Source organism: Malus sylvestris, chromosome 6 (genome assembly GCF_916048215.2).
Source record: "Malus sylvestris chromosome 6, drMalSylv7.2, whole genome shotgun sequence".
NCBI lineage: Eukaryota > Viridiplantae > Streptophyta > Magnoliopsida > Rosales > Rosaceae > Malus > Malus sylvestris.
The window spans coordinates 33,763,044-33,787,049 of NC_062265.1; the positions used below are offsets into that span (position 1 = coordinate 33,763,044).

At 36.9% G+C, this 24,006-nt stretch overlaps 1 protein-coding gene and 1 long non-coding RNA gene across 2 annotated transcripts; one reads left to right on the forward strand and one right to left on the reverse strand.

Annotated features, from left to right (window-relative positions):
- Nucleotides 1–1,729: 1,729 nt before the first annotated feature.
- On the forward strand, nucleotides 1,730–3,697 carry LOC126625829 (MYB-like transcription factor 4). The gene is made up of 3 exons (XM_050294926.1): nucleotides 1,730–1,980; nucleotides 2,494–2,623; nucleotides 3,154–3,697. Exons 1-3 carry the CDS (start codon nucleotides 1,851–1,853, stop codon nucleotides 3,491–3,493), a joined length of 600 nt encoding a protein of 199 aa, XP_050150883.1. The 5' UTR covers nucleotides 1,730–1,850; the 3' UTR covers nucleotides 3,494–3,697.
- A 2,473-nt stretch (nucleotides 3,698–6,170) lies between these two features.
- Nucleotides 6,171–11,071, reverse strand: LOC126625831 (uncharacterized). The gene is made up of 2 exons (XR_007624483.1): nucleotides 10,976–11,071; nucleotides 6,171–6,269 (listed from the first exon to the last, which is right to left on the reverse strand). It is a non-coding gene; the product is annotated as an uncharacterized LOC126625831 (long non-coding RNA).
- Between the last annotated feature and the right edge of the window lie 12,935 nt (nucleotides 11,072–24,006).

Genomic DNA, 24,006 nt, shown 5'->3' on the forward strand with positions numbered 1-24,006 from the left:
TAAATTTCAATCCCTTTCGTTCATGCCTACTCTCTACCAACTCTACACTCTGGTAAATTATATATATTTGCAGTAACAAAAATGTTTTCCAATTTGCAATAACTATATATTCCTTTTAAACCCGTGCATGCATATGCAGTCTGAAGAAAAAAAAGGAAGAAAAAGAAGAAAGACCTGGGTATGCATGCAACAACATAATAAAGAAACTATGACTGTAAAGTTCGATGAATATAATATGATTTAGGGTTTGCCCATGCCTACTATTTGTATGCTTGAAAATTTTATCATTTTCTTTGGCCAGAATCTGAAATCCAGTTTTGCTTGGTATTCTAAACCTTTAAATGTCACTGATGAAATCTAAAGTTTGGGCATTTCCATGTATATTTACGTTGACCTTTCTTGAAAAGTTATTCATTTTCATTCGTTCTATAAATGGTGTCAAATGTTGGTACACTTGGGAATCGCAGCAGGAACACGTGTGTCCTATGAAAATTACCCGTAAAGATCACCAGCGTATCTACCATTCAACTCCCAGTGGACTATGAGACTTGTTGGCTAGACTCCCTCTTGAATCCAGCCTTTTGTTTTTGTGTTTTTATATTTTTATCATAATCCATCCCTTTGTTTCAGTAGGACCGACTTTTGAATGTACAACAAAAAATGGGCGAGGATTATTCTCTCTTCAGCTTCCTCGTTCAAAATCCATTTGTATACAGGCAGAGATTAAAAGAGACGGAGAATTCTCATCCACTAAAAATACTAATTATGTAGGCATCAAAGATGAAGTGACCAAGCAGAGACAGTTTGTGTTGATCTGTTTCATTAATAAAAAATGTTTAGGCCATGCATTATTAACTTTAAGTCCACACAGTACATTAGAAATTTCGAATTCATATTGTGTTTTTTTAGTATGATACTCAATCCTAAAGAAAATAAGAGAAACAAAAGACCATTCAAATTAATTATAAATTAAATGTAACCATGACAAGGAAAGTGTCAATTTTTCAATTGATGTAATTTATCTAAAATTTCATTGTATTATTAGGCATTCGATGACAATTTAGTTTAGTAGTATTTGGTCTCCACTTTGTTGAGATAATTGAGATTAAATATTGAAGAAATTGAGGTTTTATCATAAAATTTATTGACAATTAATATGGGGAGTAGCGCCCAATTACTTATAGGCCTATTTAAGGTCATTCTCTCATCAATTAATGTGGAATTCATCTCAACATGTTTCCTCACGTGTGGTGACTTTTTAACCAAAACATGTGAACAACACAGATGAGGTGATATGAAGCACGTGCGGCCACTGGATTTAACACTTAGGATAACTTGCTCTGGTACCATAAAGAAATTAATGTTTCACTATAAAATCAAGAGGCAATGTGGAAAGTATCCCAACTACTTTTAAGCACATGCAATGCAAGGTCCCTTCTCTCGTCATGAAATTCATCTCAAACAAATATCATGTAGTACCACAGTCGTTGAATATAAAAAATGCTTTGTTTTTATTTTTTTAGTTGAACAAACTAAGTATACGCAATATCATGGAGTCTCCAATATCATTTACACTCACTTTTTTATTAACATGAAGGCCTTTCGTCATTTGGAAATGTGTCAAAGACATAGTATTATCACATTTTGAAGTAGAACCAGACACCGTCACACACACCAAACCCTCGACAGATGAAGTGTAGTTAAATTTCACAACTGTAAGTCAAGCGAAGTCGGAAAACTCTGTTATATAGTTCTCTACCCCCCTTCACTTGGGCACCTTGAGTGATCTCTCTCTCTCTCTCTCTCTCTCTCTCTGCACATGCTGTAAGAACTTCAATATTACTACTGTAATGAGGAAACCTTGCTGTGAGAAGAGAAAGACGAACAAAGGAGCATGGTCGAAGCAAGAAGATGAGAAGCTCACTCAATATGTTGAAAAAAATGGCGAAGGAAGCTGGCGTTCCCTTCCACTAGCTGCAGGTATACATGCACTTCCTCTTGAACTTACAAAATTAACCCAATCAACCAAAAACATGTTCAAGCAGTGGATTGCTCCCGTGGATTGAGGTTCTTAGAGTTTTTGTTTTTACACCCCACTGCTTCTTCGATTTAACCATCTTCCTCTCTTAATGTAATTTAGAGTAGTAATATTGTTGGTAAGAAAGAAAAAAAAGCACTAACATGCACAAATTCACTCACATACACACACATACTCATGCAGTTCTCAATTAATTTAGAACTTATAATTTTTTGCTTGAAAAATATAATATATATATATTAAAAAAAATTAATGAAAATGAATTGAAAATTTTGAGTTTTAACGATAAGGACAAAATAAAGGGTAAAGTAAATAGTACCAGGATTGACTTTTTAGTGTAAAAATATAATTTTTCGTTAAAATAAACAGTAGCAGAAGTTTTTCGTTAAAGTTCCCTAAACTATTTTTGATTAATTTTAATTGTTGATCATATTTTGAAATTAATAATGGTACAGGCTTGCTTCGTTGTGGAAAGAGCTGTAGATTAAGATGGGTAAATTATCTAAGGCCAAACGTGAAACGTGGCAACTTTGGTGAAGATGAAGAGGACCTAATCATCAGGCTCCATGCACTTCTTGGAAATAGGTATACTGCACGTGCCATCTTTTATAAAATTATATTATACAATATGTTGACAACATTTGAGAAAATGAAGAAAAAAGGGAAAATTTTGAGTAAAAGATAACCATCTCTCTACCATAGACATGCAGTAGTAGTGTTTCTGAAAAATTCCCAGCAGCAAATGGAAAAAGGGAATGGGAATATTTTGATAGGGTGGAATATCAGGGGGCAAAATAATTTTCAAAAGGTCTCACTTTTTTTCATTGGAACCTTGTACATTTGCTAGAATCTGAATAAACTGCAACGATAACCTAATTGAAAATGTATGCTCCTTTCTACACACACACATACATATATATATGGAAATGTGTGTATAAATACGTTAAGTTGAATAGTTAAGGGATGTTGATTTGGTTTTCAGTTTTCAAAAAATCAAATAGTTATTTGAGGGTCCCTAAATATAGCCATATAGGTAGGTAGGTCTTCTTCATTCACTAATTAAAGTACCAATTGCTGGACTATATACTGATCATGTATTTATACTTGTCAAATAGGTGGTCGTTAATTGCTGGAAGATTGCCGGGACGAACTGACAATGAAGTGAAGAATTACTGGAACACTCATCTAAGGAGAAAACTAATACAAATGGGAGTTGACCCCAATAACCATCGCATAGGACACACACACAATATTGGCCTTACAAAACCATCATTTGGCTCCAGAAAAGTAAATTATCCCTCTAAACCTGTTAATTCCCAAGGGGATAAAGACTCTGATCACATTAAACCATTGTCAGATTCTACCAGTGGCCCGGAAAGCAACACAAGCTGCAGTGGTTTGCCTGACCTCAATCTTGATCTCACGATTGGCCCTCTAAGTTCATTCGGATACTGAATAGGTCTTAATTAGTTGAGTTTCTCTTTGGTCATAGTTCAAATCTTTAATAGCTAGAGATAATTTTTTTCATGCTAAATAGGACTAGCAAAAAAGCAGAATTAGTTAGTTCAATAGTTATGTAAATGGAGACTTGAGAGAGAAATTAAGAATGTGGTTAGCTGGACGCATTTTTTGCTATGCTGGCTCCAAGGTTTTGTCAAATCAATGTTTATTAGATTATGATTGAGTAACTTGTAGATATTTCGAAAAAGCTTACAGTTACACTCGCACTCCTAACTATTGTAAAAAACTAAAAATTTATTCAACTTTTAACTAATTGTAAAAAATTTGTAACTCGGTTAATTTTTATGCCGCTTTTATCAAAAGAATTAGTTCCTATAGTTAGGTGGAATGGTAAAATTCATCTACTTGCTGGTTGACTATTGTGGACGCCAGTATATCGGCCATGATACTGAACCATGTCTATATGCATCTACACATGCTTTAAGAATACAACAATCCATCACGACTTACAGATTATCTCAGGGGATACAACAGAGAATTTAGCAACTGTTCAAACTAAGCTAGCTAGGTTATTATTTTGTTTGTAATGCAAAGAGGTAAGGAAGGAATGAAACGAGAATTTTAAATTATTTATGGTGATACAAGAAACCAAGCCTTTACTCTTTTTACATAACTGACATCTGACACTTCAGGCAACAAGTAGATAAGGCAGAAGTTGCAGTTAATATTGTAGACCACAATATTACTAGCGAAAGACTTGCCAGCTGTCGAAAATCTAAGTTAATATTCTATATATCTAAATATTACAAGGTTGAGAAGGCCGGTGGATTGAGAAACATATATACATATAAAATTGCACAAAAAAATTACAAAAATTAATGTGTGCTTGACCGCTAGTAAATTTCTGGTGATCAGTAACTTACAACGTGAATATCCCCTAGCTGCCTTACATATAATATGAAGAAAACTAATAAAAAAGATTTCAAATCTCTACTTTTTAATTATAAATTATTTATTAATTTTATTTAATGATAAAGATAAAAGAATTATAAAAAAAAACATAAAAAGCTAAAAACATGCGCTGGGCGTACGTGAAGCAACCGCATGAGCAGCCATATTGCCACTCCGCGGGACAAACAGAAACTTCACCTCCTCTAGTTGAGGGGTTAAGAATAAATTACAGTCGAAAGTAGCATCCGTAGAAACCTCTCCATTGATCATCTTAACTAAGGATTGAGCATCAGACTCTATCTCAACCTTCGAGCATCCTTGTTCCCAGCAGAAAATCAGTGCAGCACGAACTGCAGCTGCTTCCACCACCGCAGCATTATTGAAAAAACAGCCTCCCGCCCTCCCGCCATCTTCAGTATACCTGCAAAGTTCCTCATAACCCATCCATAACCTCCCCGCATTGTCTTCGCACTCCAAGCCCCGTCTCAAATCACCTTCAACGTACCAAATAAAGGCCTCCTCCATCGCACCCTTACGCCAGCAAATTCATCCTCTAAAGCGGCCTGACCAATTGGTGTCAGCACCTTTTGGTAGGTTGAGCATCCCTATATTCCTGAAGGTGTTGTCTTAAAATCACCATGACCTCCACTGGGGTTTTCAAATAGAAAACTTCATTTTAATCCTTAAAAAAGATGAGTTTTAGATTATAACCATATGTAAGATTAAAATCTAATTTTAGTCCCTAGCACATTTAATCATATCATTTATTAGTTGTATTTTGATGTTTAATTTTATCTTTTTATTTTTATTTTAATGTATTAATTACATTTACATTTAATTTTTATTTCATTCATCATAATATATTTTAATGTCTACATTTAGGCAACTAAATTTTTTATAATATATATTCCGATAACAATTTTGTATGTTCTTCATTTAGGTACATTAATACATTTGAATATTTTGGTATATCTATCGGTACAAACATGTAGTTACATTGATTCAATATAATGCATTTCGTTACGTACACTTTGATACACATATTTGAGTATTGACTTTTAGGTACATTAATTCAATTATTATTTCGGTAAATACATTTAGGTATATACATTTTGGTATTGATATTTAGGTACATACATTTTCGGTATTGACATTTAGGTTCGTACATTTTGGTACATACATTTCGGTATTGACATTTAGGTACATTAATTCAATATAATACATTTCAGTGCATACATTTAGGTTCATTATAATATATTTCGGTACAATCATGTAGGTACAAATATTTTGGTACAAAAAAAATCAACAACAACAACAACAACAACAACAAAGCCTTTTCCCACTAAGTGGGGTCGGCTATATGAATCCTAGAACGCCATTGCGCTCGGTTTTGTGTCATGTCCTCCGTTAGATCCAAGTAATCAAGTCTTTTCTTAGGGTCTCTTCCAAAGTTTTCCTAGGTCTTCCTCTACCCCTTCGGCCCTGAACTTCTGTCCCGTAGTCACATTTTCGAACCGGAGCGTCAGTAGGCCTTCTTTGCAGATGTCCAAACCACCGGAACCGATTTTCTCTCATATTTCCTTCAATTTTGGCTACTCCTACTTTACCTTGGATATCCTCATTCCCAATCTTATCCTTTCTCGTGTGCCCATACATCCCACGAAGCATCCTCATCTCCGCTACACCCATTTTGTGTACGTGTTGATGCTTCACGGCCCAACATTCTGTGCCATACAACATCGTTGGCCTTATTGCCGTCCTATAAAATTTTCCCTTGAGCTTCAGTGGCCTACGACGATCACACAACACGCCGGATACACTCTTACACTTCATTCATCCAACTTGTATTCTATGGTTGAGATCTCCAGCTAATTCTCCGTTCTCTTGCAAGATAGATCCTAGGTAGCGAAAACGGTCACTTTTTGTGATCTTCGCTAGATTGCTCCGGTCATTAGTGTGGATAAGTATATAAATGGATAGAGATAGGAAAGCAAACACAAGATGTACGTGATTCACCCAGATTGGCTACGTCCACGGAATAGAGGAGTTCTCATTAATTGTGAAGGGTTTACACAAGTACATAGGTTCAAGCTCTCCTTTAGGGAGTACAAGTGAATGATTTAGTACAAATGACATTAGGAAATATTGTGGGAGAATGATCTCTTAACCACGAAACTTCTAAGTCCCGGAGTGTGGTATCGGCTTGACTTTCCTTATCTGTCTCATAGGTAGATGTGGAATCTTCTCTGGAAGTACTCTTCTTCCATCCAGGGGTGGTATCTGTAACTGGTGGAGATGCACAAGGTAATGTATCAATGTCACTTGAAGCTTACTTGTAGTTTCAGGCTTGGTCAAGCGCGATACAAACCATGTAGTAGGAGTCCCCCAAGTCGCCGAGCTAGGGGATCTGCTGAAAGAGGTAACAGACAAGGTAAGCAATCAGAGCTCCGGCTGATTGTTCACATTCTCCCTATCTTGCAGGCAGCATGAAGGATAAAGAGAAGAAAAATGAGAAGAGATGATATGGGATACTTTTGCTTTTGAAGAAGTAACTTTCCACAGGCTTATTCTTGAACTGGGCTGGAGGGTTTTCTGGTTTCCTCCAAAGTATAAGGCCGACTGAAGAATTTGAGGGTCAAAACAAGTCCATCAAATCTAGAGTACGTTCGACCCTGCTGATATGGGATACTTTTGCTTTTGACAGAGTAGTGGATGTATCGGCACGTGTGCTGTTACGCTTGTCTCCACATGCTTCCTTGTATCCTTCTCACTTGCCCTATCTGTTCCTCAGGCAGATGCGGTATCTTCCTTGGAAGCATAAGATGTTGAAGATGAGTACTCGAGAGCAATGCCAGGGTAAGGGGTTCCAGGCAGTCAGTTCCTGGCTGGAAGCTTGATTCCAAGTGCTGACTGATTGCTCTCTTTCTCCTTGTCTTGCAGGTAAGAACAAGGCCAAAGGAAAAGACAGGGAAAAAGCATGATATGGGATACTCTTGCTTTTAACCCTGATGATATGAGATATTCTTGCTCTAGTATAGCTTGTTTACAGAGGTATTATCGGGGGGAAAGAAAGCTGAATATTTCGAAAGGCTTCGTTGGGAGAGCCCTCTCAGATAAGAGGAAGGGTTGAGCATTTTTGCAGGTCTGCCTGTCCGTTGGGGATGGAGGTCGACATATATAGAAGTCTCCCTAACATCAAGTAATAATGCTATTCCTTTACCCTGCTTGGTCATAGCACGGTAGTGGGAGCTGCCAGCTTCACAAGTTTTAACTCTATCAGAGCACTTTGAAAAAGTGGTCTGTGGTATCTGGAAAGCTGATGTTGCGTGTGAAGATTACAGACAAACTTTATCCAAGGAGATCCGGCTCTTGAAGTTGGGAAAGTGGTGCCTCTTCGGTTTTCGAACAAGCAATCCTGTCGGGGATCTGGCTCTCGAGATTCGGAGAACGATGCCTCTTCGATTTTTGAGAAAGCAATCATGCTGGGGGTCTGGCTCTCGAGATTCGGAGAACGGTGTCTTCGATTTTTGAGAAAGTGATCATGTTGGGAGTTGGGAGTGTTTTCTCGAATATGAGTAAAGGTTGGGCATGTTTGCTAGTCTACCTTGCCACGAAGCACAGAGGTTGACACACAGGGACTTTCCAATTATCCAGCAGTGGTACTGTTCCTTTACCCTCTCTTCGATTTTTGAGAAAGTAATCATGTTAGGAGTCTGGCTCTCGAGATTCGGAGGGCGGTGCCTCTTCGATTTTGGAGCAAGCAATCTTGTTGGGGGTGTTTTCTCGAATGTGAGTAAAGGTTGGGCATGTTTGCTAGTCTACCTTGCCACGAAGCACAGAGGATGACACACAGGGACTTTCAAATTATCCAGCAGTGGTACTGTTCCTTTACCCTCTCTTCGATTTTTGAGAAAGTAATCATGTTGGGAGTCTGGCTCTCGAGATTCGGAGGGCGATGCCTCTTCGATTTTGGGGCAAGCAATCTTGTTGGGAGTGTTTTCTCGAATGTGAGTAAAGGTTGGGCATGTTTGCTAGTCTACCTTGCCATGAAGCACAGAGGTTGACACACCGGGACTTTCCAATTATCCAACAGTGGTACTGTTCCTTTACCCTTGTGGGTAATAATATGGTAGCTAGGCCGTCAAAATTTATGTGTCTAAACTTTGTTAGTGTTGTTTCTTTGCTATTCTTTTACCCTTCTTGGTCAGAGCGATGTAGTGAGAGTTGCAAGCTTCACGTGTCTCGACTTTGTCAGAGAACTTTGGCAAAGTTATATGTGGTACCCATGAGCTACTGTTGCGTGTGGGAAGTGGGTGATTGAACAGTACGATTCATGTGCTTTCTACTTCGCCAGAAATCTTCGGCAGAATGCCCATAATTTCCGCAAAGCTGAGTGTGCGTGTGACAGGTGCTGACAAGGCTGGAAAAGTAGTCTCAACTTTGTCAGAGAACTTTGGCAAAGTTATATGTGGTACCCATGAGCTACTGTTGCGTGTGGGAAGTGGGTGATTGAACAATACGATTCATGTGCTTTCTACTTCGCCAGAAATCTTCGACAGAATGCCCATAATTTCCGCAAAGCTGAGTGTGCGTGTGACAGGTGCTGACAAGGCTGGAAAAGTAGGTGCCTCTTCGATTTCTGAGATTGATCCTCGTGGTCTCTGAGCAGCCCAGCTTTTGAGAAAGCAAACCTCTTCGATTTCTGAGATCGGCCCTCGTGGTCTCTGAGCAGCCCAGCTTTTGAGAAAGCAAACCTCTTCGATTTCTGAGATCGGCCCTCGTGGTCTCTGAGCAGCCCAGCTTTTGAGAAAGCAAACCTCTTCGATTTCTGAGATCGGCCTTCGTGGTCTTTGAGCAGCCCAGCTTTTGAGAAAGCAAACGCCTCTTCGATTTCTGAGATCGACCCTCGTGGTCTCTGAGCAGCCCAGCTTTTGAGAAAGCAAACGCCTCTTCGATTTCTGAAGCTTCGTCGAGTGCAGATTTTTATAGAGGCTGACATTAAGTTCCAAAGCACACTTGAATATCCACCAGTAGAAGCTCCATTCTTGCACTTCTAAGATCTTGATTTGTCCGACCTCTTCTCTTTTCTACACCTTTGAAAATGTCTGGCCCCTCCGACCGTCGTTTTGACTTGAACCTTGTTGAAGAGGCAGCCCCGCCTTCTCCAGACAACATATGGCGCCCATCCTTCGTCTCCCCTACTGGTCCTCTTACCGTTGGGGATTCCGTGATGAAGAATGATATGACCGCTGCGGTAGTGGCCAGGAACCTTCTCACTCCCAAAGATAACAGACTACTTTCCAAACGGTCTGATGAGTTGGCTGTTAAGGATTCTCTGGCTCTTAGTGTTCAGTGTGCAGGTTCTGTGTCTAATATGGCCCAACGCCTATTTGCTCGAACCCGCCAAGTTGAATCATTGGCGGCTGAAGTGATGAGTCTCAAACAGGAGATTAGAGGGCTCAAGCATGAGAATAAACAGTTGCACCGGCTCGCACATGACTATGCTACAAACATGAAGAGGAAGCTTGACCAGATGAAGGAATCTGATGGTCAGGTTTTACTTGATCATCAGAGATTTGTGGGTTTGTTCCAAAGGCATTTATTGCCTTCGTCTTCTGGGGCTGTACCGCGTAATGAAGCTCCAAATGATCAACCTCTGATGCCTCATCCTTCTAGGGTTCTGTCCAGTACTGAGGCTCCGAATGATCCCCCTCCGGTGCCTTCTCTTTCTGGGGCTCTACCGACTGCCGAGACTTCTCCTAAGCAACCTTTGTGAAGGCTCCCTCTTGTTTGTTTATTTTGACTCAAGTATATGTACATATTTGTAATTTATCGGGGATATCAATAAATAAGCTTTCCTTCATTTCAACGTATTGTGTTAAATCACCAAAGCCTTTTTCGCTAAGTTCTTTGAATTTTCTTTTGTTGAAGCTTGTATGTTGGAGCTTTGTGAGTGGAGCATGTAGGTTGAGGTAGTGTTCCCTTAATTTCCCAAGCGAGGACAACTTCTCGGTTGGAGACTTGGAAAATCCAAGTCACTGAGTGGGATCGGCTATATGAATCTTAGAACGCCATTGTGTTCTGTCCTGTGTCATGTCCTCCGTTAGATCCAAGTACTCTAAGTCTTTTCTTAGGGTCTCTCTCAAAGTTTTCCTGGGTCTTCCTCTACCCCTTCGGCCCTGAACCTCTGTCCCATAGTCGCATCTTCTAATCGGAGCGTCAGTAGGCCTTCTTTGCACATGTCCAAACCACCGTAACCGATTTTCTCTCATCTTTCCTTCAATTTCGGCTACTCCTACTTTACCCCGGATATCCTCATTCCTAATCTTATCCTTTCTCGTGTGCCCACACATCCAACGAAGCATCCTCATCTCCGCTACACCCATTTTGTGTACGTGTTGATGCTTCACCGCCCAACATTCTGTGCCATACAGCATCGCCGGCCTTATTGCCGTCCTATAAAATTTTCCCTTGAGCTTCAGTGGCATACGGCGGTCACACAACACGCCGGATGCACTCTTCCACTTCATCCATCCAGCTTGTATTCTATGGTTGAGATCTCCATCTAATTCTCCGTTCTTTTGCAAGATAGATCCTAGGTAACGAAAACGGTCGCTCTTTGGTACAAAAAAAATCAATTTTATATATTTTGGCACAATCATTTCTATACACTTATGTATCTATATATTTTTGTATCACAATTTTTTTTAATATTTTCTCATTTACGTTCATTTCTAATTAAAAATAAATAAATATGTGCATATTAATCAAATTAAAATTTAATATGGAGAGATTAAATAAAAATACACATTAAATAAGAAAATTTGAATGTAAATTTTGATAAAAGCACACTCAAGGGATTAAATTGAATATTTAATCTAGCATCAAGTTTTTTTTTAAATTTTAATCTTTTGCAATAACTAATGTTCAAAAACCCCTTTTTCAAATCTCCTTTGAAGACAGCAGCCCTTCTACTTCTACAAATTCTCCATAGGACAAAAACCACTTCTTGAAATATATCCTCACTTCTCTCCTCATCTTTGAACCTTTCATACATCTTGTTCCACCCATCACGAAAGTCAGACCCCCCAAATTAACGCCATGGAATCAAGCTGGAGAGGGCAGCAAAACCAAAGAACTCGACTAAATTCACACCTGAAAAATAAGTGATCCTCCTTTTCATCATCATGCCCCACTCATACCACAAGAGGTCACCACTTGCATGCGCCGTCGGGCAAGATTCCTTCGCATGCGACGTCGGGTAATAAAAAAATAATGTTGCTGACATTTGCACCATCTTTCTAATAAAAATGTGATTTACATGTGTTGATTAATCTTACCTTTATCAGAAAGATAATACAAATAAGATACAAAAAAATGTGATAAATGTAGAACTATACTAGCCAATAATATCGTAGTTAGCTAACTACGAAAAGTACAAGATAGGTAGATCACGTGCGGTTGAAGTTTTGGGAATTGGATCCTCGCCGGATCTAGTTGCTAGGGATCCTAGGGATCAACCCACGTGGACCGTTGATCAAAAATCGTGCGGTCACAATTAAATGTTTTAAAAGTAAAACAGTCTCGTTTTACGTGAAAAATATAAAAAAGAAAAAAATTATGACCGCACGATTTTTAATCAACGGTCCACATGGGTTGATCCCTAGGATCCCCATGAATTAGATCCGGCGAGGATCCAATTCCGAAGTTTTGTGGAGTATTGATGGTTTTGAAGTACTATATATATATATATATATATATATATATATATATATATATATAATTAAGTGTATTTTCATATTAATGGATTTATGAAATTACCATTTTGCCTTTAAGTTGACTTTGTTTGACCATTTCGTTCTTAATTTTATTAAATTATTCTTATCGTACTTATCGCCACGAACGCGTAGGCGCGAATGGATTCAGATTTGGATTTATAACGAAGATTCAGATATTTTGTGTTTCGTCCTGTACGTTCTTAAATTACGAACCAAGGGGGACCCACATGGAAATTTTGTCCCCTTATCCCCTCACCCTACCAGATTCTCCCTTTCCCTTTTGGGATTTTTCCTATCCCTTTTTATTATTTTTATAACACTTTCTCCTCTTCTCCCTTCTCTTCTCCGAGTTCACTATCTCTCTCTCTCACCAATCCCTTTTCCCTCTTCCCGATCTACAAACATCCAAATCGAGACAAATGATGACGGCACCACCACGCCTACCGTGTTAGGTCTCTCTCTCTCTCTTATCCTCTGTGAAGCACAGAGAACCCAGGAAGCTTATCCGGCAAGTCCTGTGGATTTCGAGCCAAACTCTAGCCAGCTCTGGTCGCCACACTGCGTGTTTTAGGTATGAATCTCTTCATCTCATCCTAAACTTCAATTTGGTAGTTAGATTGGGGTTGAGTAATGGAGTCGATCAGAGCTCGGGAAACTCCAATCTTCTCCCTTGTTGAAATCGAGTCATACCTGACCCAAGGTCCTAAGACCCATATCGAAACCTAACCCAAACCCAAAGCCTTGGGTAGGGCTACCAGGGCCAAACCCTTTAACCCAAAACCCTTGGCCCAACCCAGCTAAATCGGCCTAATCCCAGAACCTAGGCCGCGCGTAGGCACGCGTGGGTGCCCACCTGTGCCAGCTTGTGGAGCACATGCGCCTCCACCAGAGGCACTGTGCTCCATCGTTCACAGTGGCGCCGACGACTTTTTGGCCAACTTTCCGGCGACTTATCTCGGCGCATGGCCGCCACCTTGCGGCGGCGCATGGGGGTACCCGAGGTCCCCCTTATGTTTTTCGACTTCCTAAATCAATTTATGACGTTCATTTTTCAAAATTCAATCGTTATGGTAGAGTTTTATTATGTGCTTAGGTGCGTTTATTAACGGCATTTTCGTCCTCTTTAATTCGCACGGCTCTTCAACGACGGAGTATCCATGAATGGACCCCTTCTAAAATGCATGATTTTACTATTAGAAATGCATACATGAGAAGCATGATTTAATGGTTACGTTTTATGAAACGTTTATGAATAAATTGGTTTCACGCTTTATGAATTATCATGCTTTATCAACTTTACGTTCTTCGTAGTATATATGATTAATGACTATACACTATGAACATGATTTAAGATATGATGGTTGAGCTACTGAGCTCCATTGAGATATATATACTTATATTTTGGAAATATTATGTTCAATGATTTTTGTGCTTATCTAGTGGTCACTATATGCATTCGGGTGGGTGCTGTAGGAGTTTACGGGCGATTGATACTTATATATGTCTTCGGGTAGGTGTTGTAGGAGCTACAGGTGAATAAATTGTTCTAAATGAAGAGTTCTATATGCCTTCGGGCGATACTGATACCATTATTTAGCACACTTATTATGATATCTGTTTTATGAAAGGTTTTATGGCATGTTAGGTTTTTTGGAAAACCTATTACATAAACTTTGGGGGTTAGTACGTTGATGAATAACTGTTTTAGTATTACATATATCAACTTGGTCCACTCATATTTTGTTTTATGCCCCCTCAGGTTATTGGAATGATGCATACGATCCAAGCTACGAGGCATTCCTTTACTAGTGATATCGTGCCATCCCCTCTGCTTTTGACATCACTTGTAATAGCACTTTCTGTCACACCTTCCACTTGTATTCTGAATTAGATATATGCTCTGAACATGTCATGCATTATCACTATCATTTTATTGACGAATGAATATTATATTATTTTTGGTAAGTTTTGTATTAGAATATTACATTATGTAGTTCACGCGAAATTTATATTCATGTTTCACATGTTCTCGGCATATGCATTCACAAAATGGCTTGCGTCACCCTCAGGTGTTGGGCAGCACATGGTCATCCCGTTGTCCCTTGGACATCGGGATTGGGGCATGTCATAAAGGACGGAAGCTCATATATAGAATTTACACACATTTGGTAGACATACTACATGTCCAAGTTTAAAATTGCTAGCTAAGATAGGGATTCTTGTCAAATTTTGTCCATTACTATATTAATTGGTGGGTTGTTATCACAAATAGTCCCTAAGATTGATCAAACTCATCATTTTGGTCCCTGACTTTCAATACCACACATCAATTTAATCATTCCATTAAAGTTTTGTCAACATTTTTTGTCTCACTAATCCAATCATATGGCGCTGCATAGATTAACTATAAGAAAGTTTTTTTTTTAATTTAAAGCTAAAAGTAAAATAAGAAACTAAAAACCAAAACTAAAAGAAGAAAAAAAGTCATCGTCGTCTTCATTAGGGATGCTCAAAAGGAAAAGGAAGACATCATGACACCACTAAAGTACTTGGCCTCTGAACTCACTCCTCAATCTCTCCAGTTGGTTATAATTCTAAATACTATCAAATTTGAATTGAATTTAGATTAATTTTTTTTCCAATTAGGGTTGTGGGATGCGAGAAAAATGCCAGTGCAGAATCTCTTCTTTTGGTTCACTCTTAAAAAAATAGTTTCTTATAGTTAATCCATATTGAGTCATATAATTGGATTAGTGGGACCACATTAATGGAGGGAATAAATTGATACGTGGTAGTGAAAGTTAGGGACCAAATTTATCGATTTTTGAAACTAAAGGATCAAAATGAGGAGTTGGATCAATGTCAATGACTAGTTGCGATAAAAACTCTTATTTTGTGTAATCCATGTGTCACCATTTGATTGGATTTGTGGGTCTCACATACAAACTAACAAAATAGTTAACAGAATCTTAATGGAATGACCAAATTGATGTGAGGCATTGAATTTCAGGGACGATATTGATGGATTTTGAAAATGAGAGACCAAAATGATGAGTTTAGTCAATCTCAGGGACCATTTGTGATAAAAACCCTTAATTGTTAGTTGAATATGTTGGTGAATAAGTCTCGTTTCGCCCACCCACGTGCATAGACCAAACCCTAATTTGTAACCACCATTCCAACTCAAATTTTATAACCTAAATTACCTAATTAATTTGATTCCATGGGCTTATTATACGTTATAGTTGCTCTCACTGATGGTGTACTACTACTGCTCTGTTTTTCTGGAACTCCATAGCGTATGCATCTCTCCTTCTCTCTCTCTCTCTCTCTCTCTCTCTCTCTCTCTCTCTCTATATATATATATATATATATCTTCATCTTCAACATGATTGAAATAAATTAAATATGTAAAGAATCAACATTAAACAACCACGTTTCACATCATGAAATGCATGAAAGGGAAAACCAACCCTTAAAAGGGTTAATTAACCAAAAAAAAAGTATTGCATGTACAAAGTTGAATGAAAACTTCATTAGCAAAAAGCAAAGTTTAGGGTTTAGGGTCGGTAGTGTCAATTTAACATACAAAGCTTTGATAATTGGTGAGGGCCTATCGTTGTGCAGTAGTTAGTACTGAAATTCTCGAGTCATTGAAGTACTGCCAGTAAATAAAAATCTACTACACTGGGAAAAAAAAGTTTCAAAAGCTACAAGTACTTGTGAGAATGTGAGGACAAAGTTTCATCGGTGAGTGACATACATAAGTTTATAAGGAGTTAGGTTACTCTTATATTACTAATTAGTTTTATAATAGAATTTCAACTTTCTTCAAAATGAGTAGCAATTGAATAATATTTTGCATGTTGACAGTAGAGAAGAAGACAAAAAGATTGTTGTACGCAGAAAAAATGAACAACTCGGGTTGTGCAAAAGCCAAATTTCTCAGTACTCATGAAGTACAGTAATTAGAAATTTACTACACTGAGAAAGAAGTCATAAGCACTACAGAGGAAGCAGCGCGATTGAATAAACTTGGGGCATTTAGACTTAAGGAACTAAAGAAGATTATTTTTTCATTATAACCGGGATGCTTTTATAAATCTAGTTTTAGTCTCTAACTTTAAAATTCATTATCAATCATATTAAATACCCCTGCCCACTTTTATTATTTTCAATTTTTTTTTCCTAAAATACCTAATTTAATCATCAATAAGGCCTTAAAAATAGAAATTTTTATTTCTACATATCAAATTTAGTAATTTAAAATGAAAGACTTTTTAATATGCAGACACAATAAACAATATACATTATAAAGGTACATGAATATATACATATAGGTGCATATCGTATACTTAGGTTCATATGTATAGGTACACAAATGTACATATAGGTGCATATATATAGGTAACATATATACATGGGTTCATGACACATCCCGACCCGGAATGTCCACTAGGACTCCGAATCGAGTTGTGCTGGCTTCGTCACATGTGACCCACTGGGAAGTTCTATTGTGAGTTCCCAAAAACAAAACTGTTAGGGCGTGGTGGGGGCCCGGGACGAGATGTGACAATTCATATATATAGGTAACATATATACATGAGTTCATATATATAGGTAACATATATACATGGGTTCATATATATAGGTAACATATATACATGGGTTCATATGTATAGATACACAAATGTATATATAGGTGCATATATATATCAGTGCATAAATATATATTTATGTACATATGCACAGGTACACAAATTATGTATACATATATATACGTGCATGTAAACATGTATGTACTGTTACCACTTCAGCAACTTTTGTACCCATATTGAATACAAATTAAGTAAAAATATTCTATTTATAACACTAAAAATAAAACAAAACAAAAGTTTATAATTATTAGCTAAATTTTAGGTGATATATAAAGTCAAATGAACAAAATCAGTATTTAATCTTACATCAAACTTTAATAAAAAATAGATCTTATTTAGGGGTTATAATCTAGTTACGTTAATAAAGTTTATCTTCGTTGACAATAGAGATGAAGACAAACGGATAATTAGTACGCAAAAGCATTCGACTAGGGTTGTTGAGGGTTGTGGTGGTTGTGCAACAAAACCCACAACTTAGTAATTAACTCAAGACGGTAATTAATATATAATAAACTATTAGGAACACCAAATCCATTAAAGTTTTCAGTCAGATCAATCACTCATTTCGACAATGATTAAAACCGGTTAAAATGTTATTTCAGTTTCCAATATCTGCAACCCTGCTGCAGCGCAAGGTCCGCATTACCCAATATTTATTAATTATTTACTAATTTATCAGTACTGAGAAATGTGGCACCAGGAATTCAAGGGAAGTTGTGTATATGTTAATCTTTGTTCAGACATAAAGTTTCTTATTAGTTCATAATAATCACATTGGTAGTTGTTACCATTTCATGCATGTCATGTAACCCTTGACCAAGCAGATCGAAGAGGTATATGCATGAGTTCTTGTGCGCTAACTACTACTTCTATCTACCATTCAACATGCAGATTACTCTTTATAGCTCGCCACATCTTACTAAAATTTAATTAGGTCATTTGCATTTAAACTAGTACTGTACTATTTTCGTTTTCCTCAACGCTTGACATATATATTTAAGGGACACTTTGGATGTGATTTCTAACTATCAATGTTCTTTAACTAAAACTTTTGTGATTTTTAGTTTTTGATCGAAGTTCCTGACATTAATGTAATAATGTATTTATTTTATTTTTAAACTAAAAATGAAATTTGTAGTTATTTATATTAATGAGATTTTAAATAAAACGCATAATTTATGGGATTAAAAATATTAAAGATAAATTATACTCTCCGATATAATTATTGTACCAAAACATGGGTACATTTTTCAAAAAAAAAAAAAAAGATATTAGGCTTAATAATTGTTAAGCATTTCTTCTATTAAACTTGACATGGATACATTCTTAAATCAACAAAATAGAATGTACCCATGTAAGTTTAAAAAATGGATTAAAGAAAAGATTGAATGAATTTTATATGAAAAATGGGTACATTTTATATTAAAAAAAGGGTACATTTTTCATATAACAAATTGGTATATTTAAGAATGGGTACATATCATTTTTTATATAAAAATTTAATGGGTACAAACGTATTCTAATTTTATTTATTATATTTTGAAAATGTTTGAATTGAAATTAATTATGAGTTTAATAAGGGTGTGAGTATTAAAACTCTAAATCAATTACTAATTTTTATTATAAAAATTATGTAACTTACATGTAATTAATTAATATATTAATGCTAGGAAGTTTGATCAAAGTCTAAAAACTAATAAGATCTTAGTCAATGAACATTAAAAACTAGGGACCGGATACTAATTTTTCGTATATTTAAACTAGTAGTATTCTCAATTTTCTCAGTTGTGACCTGAGGCTTCAGGCTTCTCGTTTTCTTAAGAAAGGATTGAACTTAAAATGATTATAGCAATATTTAGATGATAGACTTTCAATGTTTCAAATAACTTTATATTCAACTGTTAAAATACACCTACTCTCATAGCTCTCGATCTCAAATGTATTATATTAGTCATTTTTTAATTTTCTCCATCAATTTTTTTTTGTAGAGCATGCCTACCAAATTTAGCTTAAGTGTGCGTGGAACTTTGATGTTCTTTGTCCAAACATAACAACTAAATGTATTAAAAAGAGAAGAATAAAAGAAAAGAAAAAGAAATAAAAAAATCTGAATTGTTAAACTAATCAAAATTATGCATTGACAACATGTCGTTTAAACATTGACGACATATTAACTAAATATCAATCAATGGCGTACTGAAAAAATGATTATTGCAGCAAATAGAATTTTAAAAATAATAATTTTATCTAATTTTCCAAAGAAAAAAGCATGTAAATTCTATGGGCCAACCCAACATCACATTTGAGTAGATCCCCACCAGTTTTATGGGCCAACCCAACTATGGAATAAGAGACCATATTTAATCATTATCAATCTCCAAATATTAGCTTAGGATGGTATTATCCACACACTCATTTTTACTTCTCACACACTTCTTTCAATTTCTAGTTGTTGGATCGAATGAATTGAAGAAGATCAATGGATAAAAATTGGGGTTTGCTATCCACACACCCCATGATAATTTATGTCCGTTGATCTTCTTTAATTCATCCAATCCGACGGCCGAAAATTAAAAAGATGTGTGAGAAGTAAAATAAGGTGTGTGGATATCACACCCCTAAAAATTAACAAGAGTGTGTGAGAGGTAAAAATGAGTATAAATAGCACTACCCTTAGCTTAAAGCGGATACATTGTTTTTTTTTCTTCTCATGTTCTGCTTTTTAGTTTCTACTGTAGTAATTTATTTAACCGACGATGTATATGTAGGGGTGGGTTCGGTATGGTTACCGTACCAAACTTTCGGTTTGGCAAAATCTATTATCATTACCATAACAAACTTTCGGTATACCGAAGTTTGGTATTGCCAAATAGTTCGATTGACATGGTATGACAATGGTAATTGCCACTTGGTTTTGGGACAAAATCTGTTTTTTCTTTTTTAACCCAATTCAAGGGAAAAACTTTTTTATTGTACCTTTATCTCATACATTAAATTCATCTATTATTCATCATTCACAATTCACACACACAATAATTCAAATGATGTATCAAGATTTATGATGAAAATTAAGCTTACAATCTAAATAGAAGTTACGAACCAAAACAAATAGAAGTTAACAATCCAAATAGAAGTTAAAGTTTCAAACCAAAGGGAAATTGAAACTAAACTTCAAAAAGTAAAATTCATTTATCAATTCTTCAAGTTTGAGATGTCGAAGCTTTTGGAGGAGGCATTGAACTTGTAAAAGATTGAGCTTGTGTCAAGCCTACATTACAAACAAAGAAAACATATTAGTAGCAAGAAGAATTAAAGTTGAAAACCATTCCATTTAACAACAAATTTACTAAAAAAATTAAAGCATATCTTACTTGTTTCCACTTCTTCCATTTCCTTGTAAAATTGAAGCATATCTTATGTTGGTTCCTTGTAGAAGTTTACTTCATCCGCCCTAAGCCAATCACTAGTACACACTAGTGCCTTTACCATTTTAGGAGTCAAGGATGCTCTAAAAGGGTCCACAACCTTCCTCTATAGGCTAAATGCATTTTCATTAGCAACGGTAGAAGTGAGGATTGCAAATATATCCTTGGCTATTTGTGAAAGAATTTGGAACTCTTTTGTGTTTGATTTCCACCAATTCAAGAGATCAAAGCCACCAACAACAATGCTAATATAAGGAGCAGCGAAGTACTTATCAACTTCATTGGATATCTCCAAAAGGCGTTGCTCCCTAATTTCTTGTATAAGCTCCTTTATCATTTCAATTTTGTTCTCATCACCCCCACAAGCTTGAATTATATACTCATCATTTAGTTCCATATCTCCTAATGGAGCCCCAATGGCAGTAGAAGAACCCCTCCTATACTCATTATACAAATCAAGCAAGCATTTTTTAATCTCCTTAAGCATCCAAGCTATCTTTCTATCATCCCATCCAAGTGTTTTGATGCTAGTGGTAATCATTTGAAGTTTATAACAAGGGTCTAGAACTTGGCCAAGAAACATAAGTGGGTTCACATTCTCAAAACTTCCCTAATACTTGTTAAATTTATGCATCATTGTAGTAGCCACCCTTTGCAATGTAGGATTAGTAGGATTTTTCTTTTTCTTCTCAATCTCTATTTGTAAAGCAACCACTTTATCCCATAGCAAAGTTGATGTAACATTTTTTGTTGCATTAAGCTTCAAAGTAGAATCATGAAACTTCTTAAGAAAGTGCGTAAAGGCTAGTGATTTCTCCCAATCTTCCTCATCCGGAGGCCCCACTCTCTCTCCCAAATTCTTCTTTGAATCCATCTCCATTTTTTCAAAATAATCACGAAATTGCACATTCTCATCCGCCACCCTAAGAAACACTTTCCTAAACTTGTATGCAACGTCAAGCATTTTATATGTTGTATTCCACCTTGTAAACACATCAAAAGGCACATTTAACATCTTATCCATCTTGAATAAGATAGCAAAATCCCTAAACTTATCCAATCTTGCCGGTGAAGAATGAATGTACTTGACACAATTTTGAATCCCCTCAACCGACTTAGCAAGCTCCTTTAACTCACTCTTGACAACTAAATTTAAGATGTGACAAGAACACCTCATATGTATGTACTTCCCACCAACGAAGAGATAATTCATTTCCCCTAGCCTCTTTTTCATGTAGTTAACCACAACATCATTAGCGAAAGCATTATCAATCGTAATGCTAAAGATCTTCTCTACCCCCCATTGGTTCAAACACACCTCTAGAACTTTCCCAATGTCTTCTCCCTATGACCCGTGATCTTTATGAAGTTTATGATCCGTTTGTGCAACTTCCATTCACTATCCATGAAGTGAGCGGTAACCACTAAGTAGTTAATGTTTTGTACCGATGTCCAAGTATCGGTTGTGATACTTACCCTTTGATTATGCATTGCTTCAAATAACTTAGACTTCTCCAACACATATAAATCCCACACACCGGCCGCAATCTTCCTCCTATTTGGAATCTTGAACAGAGGTTGAGCCTCTTTTATCATATCAATGTACCCACTACCTTTAACCACCTTAAATGGTTGTTCATCCTTAATGACAAACATCACAACCTTTAACTCAAAATTTTTTTGGTTAAAGGTGTGGGGGACCAATCCACCGCCCATAGACTCATTTGTTAAGATCGGTTCATTATTATCCGCTTTCATATAAAGAGGTGAGTCTTTACAAGCTTTTCTAAGGTCATGTCCTATGCTTGATGTCCCATTTTTCCCAGGATCGGCCAGAACCTCTTTTTTGCAATATGAGCAAATTGCTAGGTGAATGTATTTCCCTTTGCTCAAGGTTCTTTTCACTCTCTTAGCATGTAACCAACACTCTGATCACAACCCACTTACATCTTCATATTCATCGGCCGCATCTCTCTTACCAATTCCCACATTTTCATCCCTTTCTCCTTGATTTTGTTGTTCAGGTTGTGTTTCAAGTATTTGGGGTTAGGGGTTGGGGTTGGAAGGTGTACTAACAGTAGAGCCACACAGAGATTGGCTTGTCCTAGACTTCATCTTGACCTAATACCGAAAATAAAACACCACATTATATCGTATACACATCATATCCAAATATAGTAGAAGCTAATTCATATACACCTCATACCAAAAACATCACCCATTCCAATTGTATCAATTGAAAAGAAAATAAAAAACAAGTCATGATCAAAGTAATTAATTAAAGTTGTTCGAAGTAAGCAGAATCATGCATCACCTTTTAAAAAGTCATGATCAAAGTAAGCAATTAGATTATGGAAAAAGGAAATTCCCTCTCCCTGTATTTATCTCACTTTTATATATGAAATGATAGTAGGCATGTTGCATGCATCCCACACTAGGGGTGGGTTCAAAAAACCGAAAACCGAAAAAAACCGAAAACCAAACCGGACCGAAGCCGAAAAAAACCGAACCGAAACTCTCAAACCGAACCGAACCGAACCGATATATATATTTAATTATTTTTTTCAATGTTTATAAATAGTTTAGTCACACAATTTATAACAAAACAGAACTTGTTGTGAAGTTGGTTAGTGAAACTTTCCAAGCTGGTGGAGCGCATGGGTTCGAACCCTCTTCACGCCCCCCGGATTTTGGGAATTTTTTTAATTTTTATAATCAAATCAATAAAACCCTAGCAGCCACACTTTTTCTATTTGTCACTCCCCTCATCTCTCTCTGCGCAGCCACACCTCCAGACTTCCTCCATGCCTCCAATTTCTCCCTCTTCTCTCTCTCGTCCCCTCTTCTCTCTCAGTCCTCCCTCAAGCTCCAGCACCGATCCCCATGGCTGCGAGCGTGCAGACCCTGCAGCAACCCTTCCTCTCACTCGCCGTCGCCGTCGCCGTCTCTCAGCGATCTTTCTCTTATCCCTCTCACTCGCCGTCGACTTTCTCTCGCCGGTTCAAGGCTCAAGTGTCGACCCACAAATCCCCTACTTTGCAAGGTTAGTCTCTCACCCCATGATGCGTTTTGCAGATTTTGTTTTTCAATTTCGTTGGTTCTGAACTTCTGATGAATTTGATCTGTAGCTTCTAAATTTCATGGTTTTGCAATTTGTTTTGAGTTGCTGCAGATTACTTGTTGTTTGTTGTGTCTGAGATTGTGAATAACTAGTTTAATCCATCTGGTAGTAAATTTAAAGTGGAAGCGGAGAGGAAGATTTTGGAGGTGAGGGAGGGACAAAATAATGAAATGGCTTGTGAAAATTTAAGTGGGAAAATTGATGTGAATAAACAAACTAAAGGGTCAGAACTCAGAAACATGGTTAATATATAACAAACATGGTTGTTTGATGTGCTTCTGAACGAGCAGCAGAAATATGGTTACTTATTTTACTCAATAGCACAGATTCTTTGTGACGTGTTTAGCACAGATTCTTCAATTGGTTTTAAGTTTTAACCTGAATATGGTTACTTATTTTACCATTTCCAAAGCAATCTAGATGGCTGATATTAACTACATTTGTGCATAGGCTTCTAGATGACTGAAGACGAAAATGCTGAATTGAGCGAAAAAAAGATTGAAGAGCAACAATGGCCTGTGATGAAAGAGATTGAACAGAAAAATGCGACTTTGTTGAACGAGGCTGAAGAGAA